This window comes from Paramisgurnus dabryanus, chromosome 1, assembly GCF_030506205.2.
Source record: "Paramisgurnus dabryanus chromosome 1, PD_genome_1.1, whole genome shotgun sequence".
Classification (NCBI taxonomy): Eukaryota; Metazoa; Chordata; class Actinopteri; order Cypriniformes; family Cobitidae; genus Paramisgurnus; species Paramisgurnus dabryanus.
Window position 1 is genome coordinate 58,978,240 of NC_133337.1, and position 22,157 is coordinate 59,000,396.

General features: G+C 37.2%; 1 protein-coding gene across 4 annotated transcripts in view; it reads right to left on the reverse strand.

The window, feature by feature from the left end:
• Positions 1 to 7,717: 7,717 nt before the first annotated feature.
• The window catches only part of plekha1b (pleckstrin homology domain containing, family A (phosphoinositide binding specific) member 1b), a 43,804-nt gene continuing 29,364 nt past the window's right edge, over positions 7,718 to 22,157 (reverse strand). Inside the window, exons 9-13 of one of the 4 annotated variants that reach the window (XM_065242648.2) lie at positions 21,086 to 21,150; positions 19,003 to 19,066; positions 18,550 to 18,639; positions 15,429 to 15,469; positions 7,718 to 10,179 (exon numbers count right to left, since the gene is read on the reverse strand). In XM_065242648.2, coding sequence (XP_065098720.1) covers positions 9,975 to 10,179; positions 15,429 to 15,469; positions 18,550 to 18,639; positions 19,003 to 19,066; positions 21,086 to 21,150 — 465 coding nt within the window. In that variant the 3' untranslated portion in view covers positions 7,718 to 9,974. The other 3 variants (XM_065242647.2, XM_065242645.2, XM_065242644.2) reach the window with 3 other exon arrangements.

Consider the following 22,157-nt stretch of genomic DNA (forward strand, 5'->3'; position numbering starts at 1 on the left):
AACTGAGCATTACATTCGCAAGTCATACGCATATTACATCAATTTACAATTAACTAAGAATAATTGTCAGCTTTATAATTGTTAATATTCTGAAATAAGACTGTCTTGATGACGTATACCGCCTACACATGCAACCTCCGAAGGCTTCAGCCAGCAGCCAGCGTGAGTGTAGAGTGAAAGCGCGAAAGGCGGAGCTTGAATTTCAGGAATGTCCCTCTTCGGCGAATGTATTTCAAAGATGGAGGCACAACATGGATTCAGCCAGAGAGCGCTTCGACGGTATGCATTTTAAATAGCAGATTCTACAGTTACGAGAATACTTTCATTAGTGGGTGGGAAGTAATTACACATGAATGAGCACATACTTTTGAAAGAAAACATGGGTTTTTGTTAAGAATTAACTCAATAAAGTACACAGTAGAGCTTTAATTGTGCAATTGTAGACAAATTAAAAATATGATTAAAGACACTGGTGTTTATTTTCATAAATCAGTACGCAGCAACAGTGGCGCAGTGATACTCCTGTAATACGGTCTGAACCGTGAGGTTACCGGTGTATTTTATCACGGCTTAGAACGCGTTTCAACCAATCAGAATGAAGAACCAGAACTGCCCATTTTATAATGTATTATTAAGAATTCTTTTAACAATTGTATCATTCAATATAACTGAAATGTATCAGCAGTCTCCCAGTAAGCAAGCCATCATGAAACCAAAACTCCAGTAATGGAGAAAACACTTTTATCAGTTTTATCAGTACATGATCACTAACTGTAGATATAGCACACTTCTCTTCTATATTCTTTGATGTCTGTAACACAAAAAGTAAAGGACAATGCACAAAGCTATACTTAGATGTTCTTTTACATCAGGTTAAAGGCATGGTATCTGATTTGATCCAGAAACATTTTAGTTATATTGAATAAAAGTCTCCTCACATCCTGATAGCAATCACAATATGTTAAGTTGTTTAAATGTATTTGTATAAATATATGAAGGCGTAGGACCAAAACATTTTCAACAAATCTTTGAACTCGGACCGAACGCAATATTTGCATGCATGCAATTTTTGCCCCTCATCTGTGAACGTGTTTTGCATATGCCACCGCGCAACCTGTTCACGCAGACACCATATGTCAGCAGCGTGTTCACGTGCACCCACCTCCCGCCTGTAAACAGGGGGAGAATGGCAGGCAAACAAAATTTCCTGCTGAATTGACAACCTGCACAGGAGCCACAAATAAAATACATTTTTTGAAACAACAATGACAGAAACCATCTAAATCAGCAAAGAGCAAAAACACAAATTAACATCTGTAACTTTACTGCTTTACCATGAGATGCAAACAGCTGCTGGAGGCAAAGGGTCTGATTGGGTTGTTGCAGTGTTTCTTTTGGTAAGGTGGGTACGTGATATGATTGTATTTAAATGGATTCAGATATTCTAATTTGATGAAATATTGTGTTGCTTGCTAATGAAGTTTGTGTTCCTTTACAAATTAGTGTAACGATATAGTTACTACGTCTACAGTACCGAAAATGTGCTTTAACTAATTCCGATTTGTTTATGTCCGTTATTTTTGTAATGTTATTCACTTTGTATTGCAAAGTTTTCTCACTGGTGAATCAGACATAGGATGTGCACCCTGGATGTCTAGTCTGTGCGTGTTCAGGTGTTTTGGAGGAGGCGTGGCTTTGGATGGCGATTTGATTGGAGGGTGGGATCGTGATTTCAGTGGTAGAATACTACCGTTAGCATTTTTCAAAACAGATACCCTGCCTTTAAAGGCCCAATGTGTAGATTTCTAGGCATCTAGGTGATGGCGGCATTTAGTGGTGGCACAGGACAAACATGTCATCTTCTGAGACACGTTCTGTAGTGACAAAATGCGCTCTGTAGAGCAGTTTGTCAGTTTAGGCTACTGTAGAAACATGGCAGAGCAAAATGGCGACTTCCATGTAAGGAGACCCGCGGTAAATATGGAGATAAAAACGGCTCATTCTCAGGGAATAAGAACATAACAGTTCATTTTCTAAGGTCTTTATACACCATAGTTATTTATATTTTATTGCATTTCTGTCATTAGATCTTTTCAAAAGTTTACCTTTAAATATTTATTGTTGACATAAATCATTGCTTAAAAAGTCTGTTAAATAATATTGTACTGTTGTGTGTCTAAGTCATTATCAGTAATCAAATGACTACGACAAATAAAGCCATTTTTGTTGTTGTTATACTGCTTAAACCATCTATATGCCACTGCAGTAAAGGCTTATTGCACTTTTAACGATTATTCGATTGATTGAGCGTTAATTTAAACGATCATTGAATATGGGGAATTGCATAAATTGACATTTCAAGGTCAAACGCACAGCCTTGCAAAGTATATTTTTTTAATTGAATGTGTACACAGATGTTTGATGCATGCGCATTGTGACAAAATGGCCTATAGCATGTTAAATTAAGACACTGTGTGTGTTTATCATTTTTATTAGACAACAAATACAATTTGATGTCTACACCGACTATGTCCATGCTTTTACCACTGATTAAAGGCTTTGATTTGAGAAATGTGCACACGCAGCACTTTAAGGAGAGAATTTAAGTATGCACTATATAAAGTCTGTTCAATTGTAGGCTATAGAAAGGAATGAGGGCAGAATGTGTTTCTTTTTTTAACAATGATTTCTCCTGCATGTCTCACAGCTGTTCCAGAGAGGCAGAAATTAAACACTTTCTTCATAAAGAACAGACAAACTCACACACATCTGGATATTCATGAACACACAAGATGAAAGAGCAAAATATCAGCAACATGAATCATGACTGCATAAACCTTCAGCTATGTATCTAAACAGAGATTATTTCATCTGCTGTAACAGATCACGGTCTGTCCTGCTGTCTCTGAGGTCGTTTATCAGGGAGGTTGACCTGATGATGTGAGAGTTAGCTGGGCTTGAGTCCGATAGAAAGTAGCATTCCGGTAACAAAACCTCCTCCCATAGTTCCTTGAAACAATCCCCAAGACAAGTGAGTCACCTCTTTAAGCCAAATCATATTTTCTCAAACAATTTTTATTTATGGCATGCTCTTTTCTTTTGCCTTATTTAAATACTGTTATGAATTCATTCTGTATTACTGTCCTTTATCAAAGAGAAGCATTCAACAGTTTTATTTTATTTATAAAGACATGCTCTGTGTTCAGACTAAAGATATATGGACCTCCTACATATAAACTCCCATTTCAGAAGTCTCAGATCTAAATCAAAACTCCTCCTCAAACTTCCCTGTACCTGACTAAAACAAGGGAGAATCGATATTAAATCCTGTCAGCATTACATTGTGAGGTAGTCTTCCAAACACGGTAAAAAGTGTCACATTTTTGCCTGATGCTGGAGGTATTCAGGCCAATCACAATGTTCTGGTTAGCTGGCCAATCGGAGGGCACTGCGCTTTTCAGAAAGATGAGCTTGTACAAAATCAACGTGTTTCAGAGAGGCAGGGCATAGAGGTTGTTCCTGGAGGACACCTGTCCTGCATATTTTAGGTCCAACACTACTCCAACACACCTGCCTCTAATTTTTAGGTAGCCCTGAACAGATCCCTTTTGAAAGAGAGATGCATCAACTCAATGGAAAAGTGTTTTTTTACAGCAATGGCAGATAATGGAGCCTCTCAAAAGTTCCCGGAAGTTACTGGCAGCTCCATAGAGCTATAGCAGAAAAGACTGAATGTGATGAACTTTTTTTAAGACTAAAAAATAAGATTGTATATTAGCAGTACATGTGAATCAAATCACTTTGTGCATTAATGCATTTGTAGTGAATTATATCTCATTATTACACGGCTCTCTGGAATGCTTGATTCTGATTGGTCAGTTGAGACATTTGCAGGTTCGTTCTTTTCAAATAATAACCGCTCCAAAATAATAACGCATAGCCGGACTACTTTCACGAGTAAAATCGCTCCGCGCCAATAAAGATCAATAAAGATTACTGTCTGTTTGGCGCCATCTTGTGACAAACACTCGACAACCACGACAAGACACAGAGAGCTTACTGAGACTGAACTTGACAAAATAGAGCATGACAGCTACGAAGCCAACACACAAAAAAATACAGAATGGGCATTAAAACTTCTCAAAGACTGGCTAAAAGAGAAAAAATGGAGACAAGTATGAAGCAGAGGATCTTAATAAGGTATTACGATCATTTTATGCATCTGTGCAAAGTTTCGCGGAAGGATAAAAATGTTAATTTAAAACAAATATGCCAATAAAATGTTTCAAATTCATATTCATGTCCAGTTTTTTTTCTTATGTGGCAAGTAGCTGTGTAATAAGCGGGATAATGTAGAGGCAGCCGGTAGTTATTGGGAAATAAGCCCCTTCAGTGTGATACAAGACCCTCCGCTACGCGTAGGGTCCTGATCACACTGTCGGGGCTTATTTCCCAATAACTACCGGCTGCCTCTACATTATCCCTTACTTAAATTGGGTGTTAATAGAAAATGTGTCAGGCTATGGCAGGATAAGGATATCGTAAGCAACACATAAAAAACCACAAACAGCCTTTTAATAGTAAATTGTGTTATCTTAATGCAGATTCATATCAGTGACAATGCCAGAAATTTTAAACTAAGTGGACCTTGGTGAAATAGAGTGGACCTCAGTGCCTACTCTTAAATTATACAATTTTATACTATATATTAGCTAAACACATTACATAAAATTTTCTGAGTCACCTTCGCAGGCTGCAGCCTTTGGATTGAGAAATGGTCAATGACACAAACATTTTTTTTTTAGATATAAAGGGTACTGAATAAGCCAAACCCACTAGAAACATACAAAGCAAATGCAGTAAAAACTATTTTGGAATATATTTAGTAAGAAACAACGTAAATTAGATTTTTTTTCTCTACATTTTTCTGGGGACACCCGAGAACCTGCTGTAGGTTTACCCCAGTTTAACCCTTGTGTTGTGTTCGATTTTTGTGACGATTTTGATGGAGCGGGGCAAATTGACCCACATTGGATTCAATGCAATTCCTTAAATATCACATTATGAAAAACAAGAAGGAATTAGGTATGAACAGGACCATTTTAGTATCAGTATTTGTCACACATTACAAACACTTAAAATTAAAAAGTATGATTTAAAAAAATGCATTTAATCACAATTTTTAACATGTTTGTTTTAACAAATGTTGCACAAAAACTGTTGCAACATTTAACATTTTAAATTTTGATTCAACATACCAATGTTTAAAACATCCTAAATAAACAATTTAATATTGCTGTGAAATGAAATGAAGCATTTATTTTCCTAAACAGACTCATCTTTTGTTCTTAGGCTCATTGTACAAATCAAGAAATTACGGTTTACATGATGTACACATATCAGGCATATGCTTTCTGACTTCTTGCATTTTACACAAATGTTGCTTATTTTGGTGTCATGTTTTGTGGGGCACAACTGGCATCACCTGTATTCACCTCTGGATTTTCTGTGGGTCTGAATTCATCTGCTTTACATTGTATTTCATATACATTAAAAATAGAAATGAGTTCACATTTACTTTTCTGTGTCTGAGGAAGTCTTTATCAGTACTGAAAATAGTGAGGAAAGGCGCACTTTTCCCTTTCCAGGGTAGTAAAACACCAACATATACGCAATAAATGTATTTAATTTGTGTCTATACAGTTGCATTGGAACAAACAAATATGGGTCAAATTGACCCACGAACATTAAAATCGTAACAAAAATCATTATTTGTGCTAAAAAAAACCCACTTAAAAACACATCAGTGTATCCTAACTTTGCATGCATGTTCATGTCCCTAAATGAGAAAAAGTGACAAAATGTCTGGAAGAAAACGGTAACTTAAGTAGTATTTCATATACATTGTAAATAGAAATGATAGCTTACTTTTACCATCTGTGTCTGTAAAAATCTTTTTAAGTACTCAAAAGAGTGAGGAGAAGCATTTTTACCCCCATTTCAGAATAGTAAAACACCAATATAGCAACAAACACTAAATATATATATTTAATTTAGGTCTATACAGTTGCTTTGGAACAAAACAAAATGCGGGTCAAATTGACCCGCGAACCTCGAAATCGTTACAAAATTATTTTGGTACAAGTCAAAACATATCAGCATGTCCAAACTTTGCATGCATGTTCATGGCCATAAATGAGAAAAAGTGACAAAATGTCTGGAAGAAAACGGTAACTTAAGTTGTATTTCATATACATTGTAAATAGAAATGATAGCTTACTTTTACCATCTGTGTCTGTAAAAATCTTTTTTAGTACTCAAAAGAGTGAGGAGAAGCATTTTTACCCCCATTTCAGAATAGTAAAACACCAATATAGCAACAAACACTAAATATATATATTTAATTTAGGTCTATACAGTTGCTTTGGAACAAAACAAAATGCGGGTCAAATTGACCCGCGAACCTCGAAATCGTTACAAAATTATTTTGGTACAAGTCAAAACATATCAGCATGTCCAAACTTTGCATGCATGTTCATGGCCATAAATGAGAAAAAGTGACAAAATGTCTGGAAGAAAACGGTAACTTAAGTTGTATTTCATATACATTGTAAATAGAAATGATAGCTTACTTTTACCATCTGTGTCTGTAAAAATCTTTTTTAGTACTCAAAAGAGTGAGGAGAAGCATTTTTACCCCCATTTCAGAATAGTAAAACACCAATATAGCAACAAACACTAAATATATATATTTAATTTAGGTCTATACAGTTGCTTTGGAACAAAACAAAATGCGGGTCAAATTGACCCGCGAACCTCAAAATCGTTACAAAATTATTTTGGTACAAGTCAACACATATCAGCATGTCCAAACTTTGCATGCATGTTCATGGCCATAAATGAGAAAAAGTCACAAAATTTCAAGAATAAAATCACAGGTTAACTGTTTTATCCAACAGCTTAAAAATCAAAATGGGTCAAATTGACACGGAACATAATATGAGGGTTAAAAACCACTGCAATAGAGAGATACAAAGAATGTGGTAAGAAATGGGATAAACCTAAAATAAAAAACCCTGTAAATGACTTTTTTGTCTTTTTCTCTGAAATTGCCTGGGACTCTACTTTAGAACATCCTGGCGGTCCCTTGGTTTGTAACCCCCTATATAATAGATACAAAGAATTAACTGTCCCACACCAGTAGAGAGCAGCAGTATGCAAACATACAATTTTACACATGCTTGAAAATTTGTAGCTTCAATACCCGTTAGGGTTTTTGATGATGATACCATGTGGCTAAATAAATGACATGGTTGTTTAAAAATGACATTACAGTTTAACCTACTGTAAATAAATAGTCATGCTCTAAACACTAAGATGACTCTATATACCCATGCCACAGCTCGAGAGATTTTATAAAATAATGCATTTGCTTTATATTTTATCTAATGCAATACAATTTTTAGCTGTTTAAATATGTTTAGGGTTATTGTGCAAGAAATGTAATGTCATGATTAAGGGAGCATTGATAGGCTTTCCACCCATATGGGTTTCTTCCCTGCCTTCATCTCAGTATATGCTGTGATGGACCACAACACTTGTGATCCTGTTAAGTGCTACAGGAAGTGGACGAATAATGAAAGCACAACAGCACAATTCATGATGATTGTGTGATGAACACAGGATATATAATCACAACAAAACACAAGTAGAAACATTATATTTTGTCTGTTTTAATTTGACCTCCATAAAATAAATAATACACATGATTGGTCATGAATATCAGGTATAGTTTGGAAGGTTCACAACATCTGGACATCATAATAGAATGCAGGCACTTATACAGCTGTGCGGAAAAGTGTTGTGCAACATCGTTTCTGGATAAACAAGTCAGCAATGGAGCTACACACACACACACTTAGATAGTCAGATTTAGAACTACAGCTAAACCCTAGCACACACCCATGTTTACATTGCCATATAAATAAGAACACAGGCATAGACCTCTATTGTTTTAATATAAAGCAAATTATAGAGACTACAAACTGAACCTTACCTCCCTTTTACTTTTGAATCATTTCTATATTAGACCGTGATTCAGGATTTTCCCAAACTATGGTTAAGTACACACTTGCACTCAGTCTGTGACAGGAGACATACTTTACAGATTACAAAACGAAACATGATACAGCATATAAATGTATAAGTAAGTATGTTATATTAATAGCATCAGGTTCATTCAAACAAGATATACTGGATCTAAAAAAAATTGTTATGCCTGTAGGTTATCAAATCTGTTATAGCTGTTTGTTGAATAATAAATTGTATTGAAATTATTTATAATATTTTCTACAAAATGTCCATGCATATGTGCGTTTACCAAAATGACAATGTGCACAAAAACATGTTGCTCCTAAAATTCAGTAACACAACATTACGGTTGGCAGTATGTTAGCAAACACAGAATTGTAAAAAAACACAAATGCATTTTCTCTACAGCAATCTGAAGAAACGTGTCTACCATACATTATGGTGGTTTTCATCACAACTTCATTTTTAGGGTTTGTGAAGTAGCCAGAAAATAAAATGTAGTTAATGATTAAAAACCCTGAGGGCTCTAAAAGAGCTATAGGACAAAAAGGCTTTATTGTACCCCAAGAAATGCACCACATTAATAATAAAAATACAAACAAAAACATACGATCTTCTTACAATCTCAAGATCTTATTTGTTAGTTACAATATATCAGTGACCTATTCGCCATCTGTAGCGTTTTAAATCTTTTAGCTGTATCAATCAGTATTATAGATAAACTATATATAACATTTTACAAAACATATACATCCTTTTTACAGACCAGTTCCAATTCAAACTGTGTGGTCTTGGTACAGCGTACTACACTCCCTCTTGCAGGAAAGGAAAATATATCATTTCCTGATTTTACACAAAGATTTGCGAGTTTACTTAACGTAAAATGTATTTAAATTGTACCTAGTATGCAAATTTTTACAATATGTAATATAAGTCTCACGTGTGCCCAGAATGTGTCTGTGAAGTTTTAGCCACAGATTATTTATTATAGCATGTCTAAAATGCCCGTTTGTTCCTTTAAATGCATATTTTGGGGTATTTTGCACCCCCTTACCAAAAGAAACCGTAAAACCCACTTACAAAAAAAAAACAGTAAGCACTTTTGCTTAAAATAGATCTGATTCCTGTGAATTCAGTCTGAGACAATGGTATCTCATTATTGAGATATAATGGATAGAGTACAGCTCGCTAGGGGCAGAAACTATGGTAGTGCAGAACTGTCAGTCAGTGGCCGTGGGCGGGGCTTCATCAGTGTGACATCACAATGGTAAGAAAATCTAAACGACCTGTCTAATGAGACCACTTTGGTTTTATTGGGGATTAAAAGGAATGGGTGGATTTTCATTCATTGTAGGGTGGTTGTGTTCACACACTGCCAAAGCACATTTATGTTCCAACACCTTGTAAAAGTGGATTTTGCATAATAGGTACCCTTTAATGTTTGCCAGTATAGATGTATTGTATAGTATGGACCAAATGAAAAATAATTATCAGCAATCGGATCAGCCAAAATTTTCATATTCCTAGCGAACAGCAAGTAGATTCGTCAAAAAAATTACGTTTGTAAATGGTAACCCAGTTAAGTCTGGGACAAAGATAAGTCTTAATCACAGTCTTCTGTAAACCCAATATTTGGCTTCTTAATGGTTTATGGATTTATAATAATGTGCAGTTGGGTCGGAGGCTTGTAAGTGATGAGAGAACTCTAAACTCTTCTCCTGTATTGATTTTGTTGTAAAAGTTTTTGTTGTTTAAAAAGCACACTCTAATTTGTTTGCAAGTAAATTCTTATATCTCCGTAATCTGCAAATCTTCATCCAAGGAGCAGTTTGGAGGCTCTTTAGCGCTGCTTCGCGGTTGCCATGGGGATGAAGAATCTTCATCTACTTGAAGAACATTTGGGACGACTCCTGGAGCGACAAACGCGATCGTGTCCCCTTTAGCAGGTTGCTGAGGTCTGGCCCCTCCCACGCCATGCTGAGGGCCCGGGGCAGAGCCGCATTCTGGGTAATGGAGTTCGGTGGGGAGGGGTGCGCAAGGGTCTGGGAAACTTGGTTCGATGACGATGGCGGGGGATTCGAAATGCTCCTGTGGAAACGGTGTAATGAGAGAGAGGTTACAGATACATCACAATGTTTGGCCAGATCTGTGGCTCAGAAGTAGAGTGCAAAATCAGTTAGCATACAGAAAACTGCTTAGTTTTCTAGGTAGTGGGGAAACAACTTATGAAAGAAGAGCAGGTAAAGCAGGAAATTAGTAGCAGCCGTTTGGAGATGACCAGTAGTCATATCAGGAGACAGAAAAGGCAGCGAGCGGGAAGTTTGTAGCTCAGTGCAGGATACAGCGGCACTGCTGGTAGAACAGAGGAAGAAGTGTTTTTGGATTGTTATCATCTCAGGTGTCACATTTAAATCTCTGAAAGGATAAAGGACTTTAGCCAAACATGGATACAAGCATGCATGGAGAGCAAGACCTAGGTAAATATACACGTGAACCAGCTGCAACGGACAAGGAGATCAATGATTACATAACGGCTACCGTAGTTGCAACACGCATTTGGAAAGGCGAGGCGCTAGAGAGCACTATTCGTTTGAATGCAAAATACAATTTCACCACTAGATGGGGTAAATCCTACCTACTGTCCCTTTAATATAATTTTAATGGAGTTACCAATAAAATTTACCACCCTTACAGTTGTCATAAAGGGCAAACTTAGCTACTGTATATAGACTAAAAACACTTTTTGTACCAGGCTGTGAATATATTTTTTTCTACTGTAAAGTTGGGCATTTTAACATGAGGGGCTGTGGGAATTTACTCCCTTTTGGAGCCAGCCTCTTGCGGCCAGTTGATGAATTTCAGCGCTTTATCAGAGCAATGAGCTTTGTAGCAATCAACGCATTACAGAAAGCCATAGAGGAGCTGCAATAATGTATGGTATGAGGAAAATAATGCGTTTTGAACCTTAAAGGGCCCATGTCACAGGACTTTTTTAAGATGTCAAATACATCTTTGGTGTCCCCAGAGCACATGTGTGAAGTTTTAGCTCAAAATACCATATAAATAATTTATTATAGCATGTTAAAATTGCCACTTTGTAGGTGTGTGCAAAAATGTGCCGTTTTGGGTGTGTCCTCTAAAATGCACATGTGCAGATCAAGTGCAAACACTGATCACATTGATGGTGGTTTGTTGAAATTGAAACTCAATTGTTCTGTGAATTATTTTCTCTCTGCACTAAATGGCAGTGCTGTGGTTGGATTAAGGGGTTGGATTATTATAATAAGAGCTCCTTATGACATCATAAGGAGAGCCAAATTTCAACGACCTATTTTTTCATGTGCTTGTAGAGAATGGTTTACCAAAACTAAGTTACTGGGTTGATCTTTTTCAAATTTTCTAGGTTGATAGCATCACTAGGGACCCAATCATAGCACTTAAACATGGAAAAAGTCAGATTTTCATGTCATGGCCCCTTTAAACCACGCAAACACAATGCATTACACCAAATACAAGAGTAGGTTTCTGGAACATCAAACACAAAGACTTACTGTAGTAAACATAGAGAAAACTCTGTAAACTCAATAAACAATAAAAGTGAGCATTTGCAATGGAAGACTGCAAATTATAAGCAAAGTAGTTAAAGGTCAGAAAGTGAAATGTGTAAAGGAGAAACAGTAAGAGGAAGCAAAACAGAATGTGTTATATATGAAATGCCTGACTGATCGTTGAAGTCAAATAATCACCTGCAAAATTACGATTGGGCAACATTTTTTTAAAACAGTTTAAGCGAAATGCATCTGACCTGAAGGTGGAGGGAAATCAGAATTTTACATCGGCCTCAGAAAAAGTTTAAAGGTGAATTTTGTCAATGTTTGGGCATGCATAAAACTACAGTCACAAATGTCCAATTTTTATTTTACACAGTCATTAAATGTGACATGAAATTTGATTCAGTACTAATTAGGGCTGGGCAAAAAATAGATTCTCACAGGCCACGAATAGATTTTTTCCCATTTTATTTTCCGTAAACATTGAACGTAAGATTAACGTTAATCTAATTACTAGTCTTCTCCACTAGATTATAATATGATATAATATTCTATATAATATATATTAATTGAGTTGAATCAAGAATCGAGTATAAAAATCGAGTCGAAAATCAGAATCGAATAAATAGCTTGTGAATCGAATCAATCTGGAACATCTGAATCGATACCCAGCCCGAGTACTAATAATACTAAAATACTTTTTACATGTCAGCCTATGCAAAGATTAACCTAACTATTGCTACTGAAAATAGCAATTTTATTTTTAGGCATCCTGATCGTACAGACAAAGTAACAGTTTGCTCAACCAACGCTTTAAGTTTGGGCCAATGGCAGACAAGGGGCATCATTTTGCAATACTATTAATAGTAACAATAGAGCCGTAGAAATTACTTCACCGCTCCAAGAATGCATACGACTTGTTTTCCAAAGAATACAAATACAGTACTGATGTATAGATTGAATGCATTTTAAAGGGCATGTTAAAATTGACACTTTATAGGTGCGAGCAAAAATATGCCATTTTGGATGTGTCCCTTTATCCGCAAATGAGCTGATCTCTGCACTAAATGGCAGTGCCGTGGTTGGATAGTGCAGATAAAGGGGCGGTATTATCCCACATGTTCTAGGTTGATAGAAGCACTGGGGACGGAATTATAGCACTTAAACATTGAAAAAGTCAGATTTTCATGATTTGTCCCCTTACAGTTGATTTGGAAAAAGCGTCAGCCAAATGCATGAATGTAAATGAAGAGTTCAGATGCAAAACGAAGTGTGTCTCTCATGTTTTCTTGTAAATGAGCATTTTTTTATCAAGTCATTTCATTGGTATTTAACAAATATGCCCGTCTTTTGTTGCAAAACCCTCTAAGTACATGCAAGCACATTTTTGCCAAAACATCCAATTTAAATAAATCTAACTCTGGACAAGACATAGTAAACAGTTGCAAAACTGCTAAGGATCCAACTACAAACACTGCAAAAGATCAAAGTCAGAATGTAAAAATAAAGAGAATGAAACACACATTAGGGGGCGCTGTGATCCATTGTAGACCCTTTTACTGTTTTTACTCAATGAAGTGGCAACGTATGCGCGCGCATATTGGCAACAAAAGCACAGCAAGAATCAGCAGTGAAGCAACACAGACAGACAAAGTTATTTTAAAAAGTTAACTTATCAACTTTTTCAACATAGCTACCAGATCTGTGTACTATAGTGGAGTGGATAACAGACGTTAGCAGATGGCCAACAATAAAGTTGCCAGTTACATATATACGTATATTAGTATATTATATTAGTGCAAACAAACGCAACAATCACACATTTTGATGCTGGGAAACCGTTTTGATAAACTTTCTTAGTTGCTAAGACGTTAGAACTAGGGATGCACCGAATTCAGATTTTTTGGGTTCGGCCGAATACCGAATCCTACTCGCATCCTTATTTCATTAACACAGTAAAACAAATTAATGAAGTAAACAACGTCCACAGCAGTGTATTTTTAATTTTATTTGATTTTAACTGTAAAAATAAAGGATAGGCAACATTATGCCAGGATGACAAGTGTGAAAATCTATTTTGACAATTACCATAAGCCTATGCACAATGAAAGCGATGCGGTGTGATGCGCTAGTTTTTCCAGGTGCGTCCACAAAAATGTGAACCGCCCCTAAGGCTCACCGAAAAAAAAAATATTATCTCCACGTCAGCACCCGATGTGTGTAATCAACGGCCGTGTGACGTCGACCAGCGTAGCACAAGCCTAGGGTTCGGTTCGGTGGAAAAAAATCTAAGATTCGGCCGAACCCGAACCTGGCGTCAAAAAGCCCAGTATTCGGCCGTATCCGAATCCTGGATTCGGTGCATCCCTAGTTAGAACCACTGGGGAACAACACCACTTCTTTTGCCAAAATGCGCGCGCAGGCTATTTGATCACGTGGGCTGTAAAAGGGTCTATTTAACTCTTTCACCGCCAGCGTTTTTAAAAAAAGTTGCCAGCCAGCGCCAGCGTTTTTCATGATTTTCACCAAAGTTTAATGCCTTCCAGAAAATGTTTTTCTTTAAATATATAAACATACAATATACCAAATGAAAGAACAGACCCTCTGCTTTCAAACAAAAAAAAACGTTTCATCCTACCTTTAGTGGTTCTTTTGCAATCAGCTTTTGAATATGGGTAGGTTTTTACAAAAACACCATATTTTGAGCAAAAAGCAGAGATAATTCCATTTTTATGACGGACTTTTCATAGAGATCCCATTCAGTGCGATCTTTAAAACAGACACGGACATGCAGCAGCTTGCCATAGGGCAATACTTCCGGGTTTAAAAAGTTGCGGAAGGGATAATAGCGGTATTGCGGAAAGACGGAAAATCTCGTCATTGGCGGGGAAGCGTTTTCTCTTAATTGACGAGATATCTCGTCAATGGCGGGGAAAGAGTTAAGTCCAAGTACTCATTAGGGACACAAGTTTGAATTTGATCCACATTGTCTCGCTCACTCTCGCACTTTCTCGCACTTTGTCTAAAATAGACATGGATTTAGTGGATTCTACCAACAAAGCAGTTTTTCTGAATGGCCTGAGTCCAGGATTTGAAACTAAAGTATTTAATAAACAAGTAAAACATACAGAGAGCATATGATTATTATCATGATCTCATTTTTGACAGCGGTGGGGTTTAGTGGCTTTTGCATCTGTGCTCCTTAAATGTGGTTATCTGACCGATTTATTAATCTAATCTGAGAATGAATCACTTTCAGATGTATTTATTTTAAGTCCTTATTGAACTGACTCGCTCTGTTCAAAAGTTTAGAAAAACTGCTGTATGGACAAAAAGATTGCTGACTAATTGTTTAAAGAGGTTATCTAAAATATATTTAGCATGAATCACTATGGATGGACACATTAGTGTACTTGCTCTACTGGCAGCCACAATGACTGAATCACCAAATGAATTCCATATTCAGCAATAAAAAACACCCGCTTTAATATTTTGGTTACTGACAGGCAGGATGGATAATAATGAGATGTTAAGAAAAAATGAAGTGAATGCATATTAAAGGCAACTGTGGGGATGGTGATGAGTGTCAATGTAATGAGTGCTGGTTTCAGTTTGGATAGTTTTGTGGGGTAGTTGAGTTAGCGCTACTGTGCTAAGATCTAGTTAAAGGATTAAATCTCTCTAAACTCTAAAGCAGGGGCTGGGTTGAAAAAAACAGAAGAGCAAAAGCTCAAGGATATCCATCTCAACACATACGTGCCACATTCACCATTGCAGGATGTATACCTCTGTATACAAGGGTTCGAGAGACGTCTGGCTTGACGCATCTGCAACACAGCGCACATTTATTAGGCACAGACACGGCAGAATATAAAGAAAGACAGACAGACAGACAGACAGATACAGAAAGAGGGTAAAGTAGAAAGGCAAGTGTTATCTCAATGTGATCAAGTGGCCAATTTACCTTAATCCACCAATTTTGTTTCTTCATGAGTAACCCAATATCTAACACAAACATGTAACCAATCACATCATGACAGTTGAAAGAGTGGATCAGTAGTTCGAACCATAGATTTATGTATGGATGTCGCATAGACTCGGCGCTGAAACGACAGCTGCTTCAGCTCTGCTCCTGTGATGCTCACATGTGCACTGTGAATGCTCTAACCTGTTGACATCAGCACTACAAACACCCATCTCACTAATGCATCGTCAAACCAGATTTCGCAGCTATGTGTCTGAAACTGCCGAATGTAGCATCTATTTACATATATATCTACGGTCTGAGGTGGTGCGAAAGAGTGGAGGCGGGACCAATTTGCATGTTTATACATTCAGTCTGACTGAGTAGAGGCAGGGACTAATTAGAATATTCATAGATCTGCGCATACCAAACAAGGCGAAGGTGTAGACTTACATTTAAGCATAAAGAAATTATGTGACAAGAAAAACTTGCTTTACAAGATTAAAGTGATAAAATTATCTAGTACAGGGGGACTTTAAGTCTATTTTAAGTAGCTCTATTGCACTTTAGACTGAAAGACAACTTATTTGATTTGTAAATGCATGTGGACTTCTGGCAAAATTTCTCGTATTATAGGCAGAGTTATGCCGAGTTCAGACTGCACGATTTTAGCCCTGATTTTGACTCGCCGACAGGTTTTGAGAAATCGCAGACAAATGCCTGAAATCATAGGCAAATCAATGCTCGTGCACGCGAGTGACAATCACACAAATTAGCAAGGACGTGATCTGAACGCGATTCAAATTCATGCCGTGTGAAATGTGTTTAGACTGAAAATAACATTGGCGATGACCTACAGCCAATGAGAGAGCAACATATAGGGCAGCTGGAAGTTCGGGGAGGAGTCTCTCCAAACATTAGCTCCTTCATAATCTTTATTTTTTCTTCTTTCTGGTGCAAATGAGCGCACATGCAATTTGTACGGTAAGCTTCTTGCGGGCTACCATTTTTTATAATAATCCCAGTCTCACATGAGAACTTAGGTCTTACACGCGCGACCTCGCGTTGTTTCCTTCGCATCACTTCTCGCGTGCGTTTGGTTGTGATGTCCCATTCAGACAGCCAGCGACCAGCAGTAGCAGAGCGATGCGATCTCATTCATTTCCATAGATATGTACACTAGATGTTGCCTTGGCTACAGCAGTTTATTGGACCGAATGCGTCAAATAGAGCCGCCATCTTGAAACAGGAGAACCCCGCATCAGCGTCATTGTAGGCAATGATGTAAGGGAAATAAAATCACCATAAATAATTATGAATGCGATTTTCTTGGTTTTCTTTTGGTTTCGTTTCAAGACATGTATTTAGCACTCCAGAAAAAAAAATAATAGTTTTAATATTTTGAAAATCTACTTTTTATAACTTTAACTCTTTCACCACCAGCATTTTTCATGATTTTCACAAAAGTTTAATGCCTTCCAGAAAATGCTCCTTTTTAAATATATAAACATAAAATTTATGAAATAAAAGAACAGACCCCATGCTTTCAAACTAAAAAATCTGTTTCATCCTACCTTCATGTGTTCTGTTTTTATCACCTCTCAAATATGTGTAAGTTTCATCAAAAACACCAAATTTTGAGCAAAAAGCTCAAAGGACTTTTGATAGAGATCAGATGCAGAGCGATCTTTAAAACATACACGGACATACAGCTGTTTGCCCTAGGGCAATACTTCGCGTTTTTATAAGTTGCGGAAGATAATAGCGGTATTGCAGATTGACGAGATATCTCGTCAATGGCGGGGAAAGAGTAGGCCTAACATCCATACGCAGCACAAAAGTCCGGCATCATCCATGAATTCGAAGTAGAGGCAGAGATAGCAGCTTTACCTAGCTACTTCCTATGACAAGACCACTTTTCTAAGATGGCTGTGTTTTTGACGCATGCGTAGAACCCCAAGGCGACATCTAGTGTATATATCTATAATTCATTTCAATGGAAACCGGACGACTTCCGGCGAAGTGACCGTTGGCAAATGTATGGGCGTGTCCAGCGACGGGAGAAAGTTAAGAAAAGTTTAACTTTATGCAAATGTCGAGCGAATTTCGGGAGCGACTACCAATAAGAACGAAGCAGTCATCCTTCTCTCGTGAGTTACTGGCGTGGATGGTACTCATTTGTTTATGACAAGCAGATTTAGAAACGCCTCATTAAAAGAGACGGGCGACACATGGATAACATCGCTGGCTGTCTGAATGCGGCTTGAGACGTAGTTTGCGGATCATGACAAAGTTGTTGGCAATTCTTCTTATGGTAAAGTCATGCAGTGTGAAAACCCCTGTCGCCAATCCTTCATGCAGTCTGAAACAGCAGCGACTGAATGCTACCACAGATCGTCAAGCAGTGTGAAAACATCTATGACCCGACTAGTTTGAAAATCATGCAGTCTGAACTCGTCTTTAGCTGTAATGATTATGGTATGGGGAAACTTCGATGGCTTATTAAATTTGATGTTTTGCCCTACCGCTTCTTCGCATTACATCACTTTTGCAATTCTTTAAATTACACTACATTACTACATATGTCCTCTTTTTAATATAAAATGCACCCACACCAGTGACATTATGTCTTTTCTCCTAGCATAAGCTCTAAACAAACAGCAAGCAATTAAAGTCAACCAGTAGTGGGATTATCAGACTCTAAAAAGTACAAAGTGCCACACAGGCAGTACAAACATATCTTGTGTGTTCAACAAAAGAAAACATTTAGCTTTAGAACGACGACAGAGTAGATGATGTAAAGATTAACTTTTTATTCAACTATGCCTTACGTTACGTTTAGATGACATCTGAGGAAAAGTTTTGGGCTGGATATGAACTGGATGGTTGGCTAGATAATACAGCACAAAATTGCTCATGCAAATAAAGAAAATGAATTCTTACAGAGGCTGCTGAGCGTCCAGGGCCACGTTGGGCCACTATGGCCCCAGAGATAGCCTTGATCCAGCCATGCATGTCTTCTGGGCTGTCCGACTGAACAGGAAATACAAAAACATCTGATTATTTAATATTTATTCATGCAATCATTTATTTACGCTCGTTTTAATGCATGATTTATTTGTAACTCATTCACTGTCAATGAAGTCTAGACAGGATAAAAAAGTAGGGTTGTTTTTACACCCATGTAAGCGTGTGAACTCTGTGGTTATGTGAATAGAGATTCTGTAGGCACAGTTTTGCACAATGTGCAATGATTGTGAGAAACTGCAGCTACATTTTCTTTTGTGGTCAAAAACCACTGGAACAAAACCCTTTTTATATTAAAGCACACCACAGTTACGTAAATCATCTTCCAGTACACAGAGCATTTAAAGATGAATACTTTACAATCCTTACCTGAATATAGAAAGTTCTTGAGGTAGTAACCAGTTCAAAAAGATTGTCTCTCATCATCACATCCCTAAAAATGAATTCATATCAAAAACACAATAAGTATCATAGTATCATAGTGTCATATGCTCTACTGTTTGCAAGAAAACATCATGACTTTTGTCATTAATCAGAATTACGCTTGGAGATTCATTTATAATAAAAATAAAACTGTAAAACTGCCTGTTTAATCCACCATTACAGCACATTTATATTCCCAGATGAAAGATGTCATTTTTATTAGGTGTTTTTTTTTACAGAAATAAGATGCTTCAGTGTGCTTCACACAAACATTTTTCACATGATTTGTTGACAATAGCATGTTAGGACCTCCAACAAACAAAAGATAAAGGCGTGCCACATAGTTTACCCCATAGACTGATAGATGGTGCAACGTCACTCCCTTCCATTGTAATGAATTGAAGGCAAAATGTGTCCGACCATGGGTGCTGCCATGTTACGTAAAACTGTCAGTTTGGAGCCAGGGCATGCGCAGCAGGAATCGTCCATGGAGCCAGAGGCAATCATAATAGCACGCCCCATTTCTATAGCATCAAATTACTAGCTAAAATGAAACTTATCACAAAAATGAATAACTGAACATATATCAGGGTGATAACAACTACCTTAAAGGACCAAAACCTATTGGAAGTGTATATAATTTTTTAATTTAGAGCCGAGTCTCGTTTGTTTGCATGGAGAGGGTGTGGTTTATGACATGTACTACAGTCAGCCACCAGGGGGTGATCAAAGAGCCAGCGGCTTCAATTTTCAAGATGTGTGAGGCATACCCGGTTTACCCTAAAAATGAAAAGAGAAAGCCAATGTTTTCGTTGATTTTATTGAAATGGAGGGGTCCCAGGAGAGTCGCAGGTGGTAAGTATTACTGCATCAATTGTCTGTTTTGTTGGCAATCGACACTCAAGTGCATATCATTTAAATGACACGAACATGTAGTCAATCAGAAATTATCCAGCGATAGTAGGATAATGTTTTGTATGTGTTGCTTGCTCCACTGCGGTACGCCTCCAGGAGCTCAGGTTTTTCCAGAAAGTAGCAATATAGCTGATCTGTCTTAATAAAGCTGATAAAACTAAAGACATTTATAAATGATGTAATACTACTCTATATTTACTAAATATTAACATGAGATAAGCAGAATCAGTGAGTACATTTACATGCACAGAATAAGCGGATAACTATTAAAAATCCTACAGAAAACTGTTTTCATGCGTTTACATGCAAATCAATAAGCCGGCTATGCAGACAAATGCGTTTACATGGGACTTGAAGACTTATCAGTTTTCTCGCAGGCAGTGACGTCACCACCTATAGTACACAATAGTCGTTCAAAAAGTCAACGGCATATCTGTCTTAAGCTGTACTGTTGTATCTCTTCTTGTGTGTGCAGAACCTGTAAATGTAACATGAGCTTCTATTTTCACAGTTTCTCTGCCAACTGCTTTAGTCGAGCGGAGACTTTTATGCGTTACTTTGCGCTTACTTCCGTGTGTGACGTTTATCTTTCATACTCGGAGACATGTGCACATGGACAAAGCCGTGAGAAAGCCGGTTAAGGTGTTTACATGCCACGCGAAATCGGCGTAATGAGCAAAAAACTACATGTGCCGATCGGTTTTTGCTTACGCCGTTTATGAGTTTTCCCCGTTTAAAGAATACGCGTTTACATGACCCCACGTGTTATCAGTTTATTAAGAATAATCGGCGTAAGACTGTGCATGTAAACGCACTCAATGTGTGTTATGGGAGCTTTTAAATAACTATAAATTATTAGCATGTTTCAAAGTAGTTTCTCCAAGATTGTGACATATTAACCACATAAAAAAACCACACAAACTTCTTTAATGTAACTACTGTAATGCTCTCCAATCAGTTTACAGACACCTCATGATGTGTGTGCTTTCTGTGTACAGCATCTAAAAGTTTGTATTTTCATTTCTTGTTTGAATAGCACACTTTCTTATGCAGATCCAAATTAGACAACAATGTGTAGACTAATAAAAAAACGACAACATTAAGTATAACTGACCTTTGCTTACACTCCTGCACCTTTTTGACATCATTCAGTGAGATAAGTCGTAGTGCCTCTCGATCCTACACAGTCAAAATTGGACAAAATATTTGTACATATTCTACATACTGTCTTTATTTGATAAAATACATTGTAGAAGCACTGAGCAAACACTACAACGATGCGAACTAAGCGCATATGGAGAGGGAAGTACAGGCCTAAGCAGGATGTTGCAGTCAGCCTGTGATTATCAGGCCTGAAATAACCTTTATTGACATCTACTGTATGATTTAGCCTTTCACCAGACCTCACTCCTGCCTCCTTTCTTGCTGCAACATGCCTGCCCTCTTAATACACACGCACACACACTGCATCAACAGCTTCATGTGCATGTAACATAAAAAAATCATGTGGAAATTTTACAATTAATGCATTTGATTATGACTTTTACTGTTCAACAGAAACCATTTTAGTCTTTACTATTTTTAACCTTATGAAAATAAAAAATAGACGTCTATAAATCCGTGGGAAACAACGTTCGTTTGTCAGAAAGTTTCAACAGGAAGTGGGACAGCTATCTATTGTTCTGCCCCCTCAGTCAAAACAATTTCTGTTTACAATGATTTTAAAACACTACAGCGCAAATGTAAGCCACATGTGAGTGTCAGTGAGTTTAGTGACACTGTACATGCTTAAATTTTGGTTCAGGGGTGTTTGATTAGGATTGAAGCTAAGACCTGTACTGTGCCCCATTAGAACCAGGACTAGACAGCAAAGGGACAAATCAAAGACGTTACAGACCAACTGCTTTTCAACAATGAGAAAGCCCAATTTTCACCTATAAATAGTAAAGTATGTACTATGTGTATTTTACTTTTTATATTCTATGTACCAACTTTTTAAATAATTTTTTTATCAGTATTTTTTATATTTACAAGTACAAAAAAGTAAAGCAATGCCAAATAAAATGTCCAATGACAGCTATCACTCTTTCATTAAGCACTATGGTTTAAATTGGTGTCATACAGTATGCTTTTCTCTGTCATTACAGTTTCCACAGCTTTTTGCTTATGCTGGGTACACACACCAA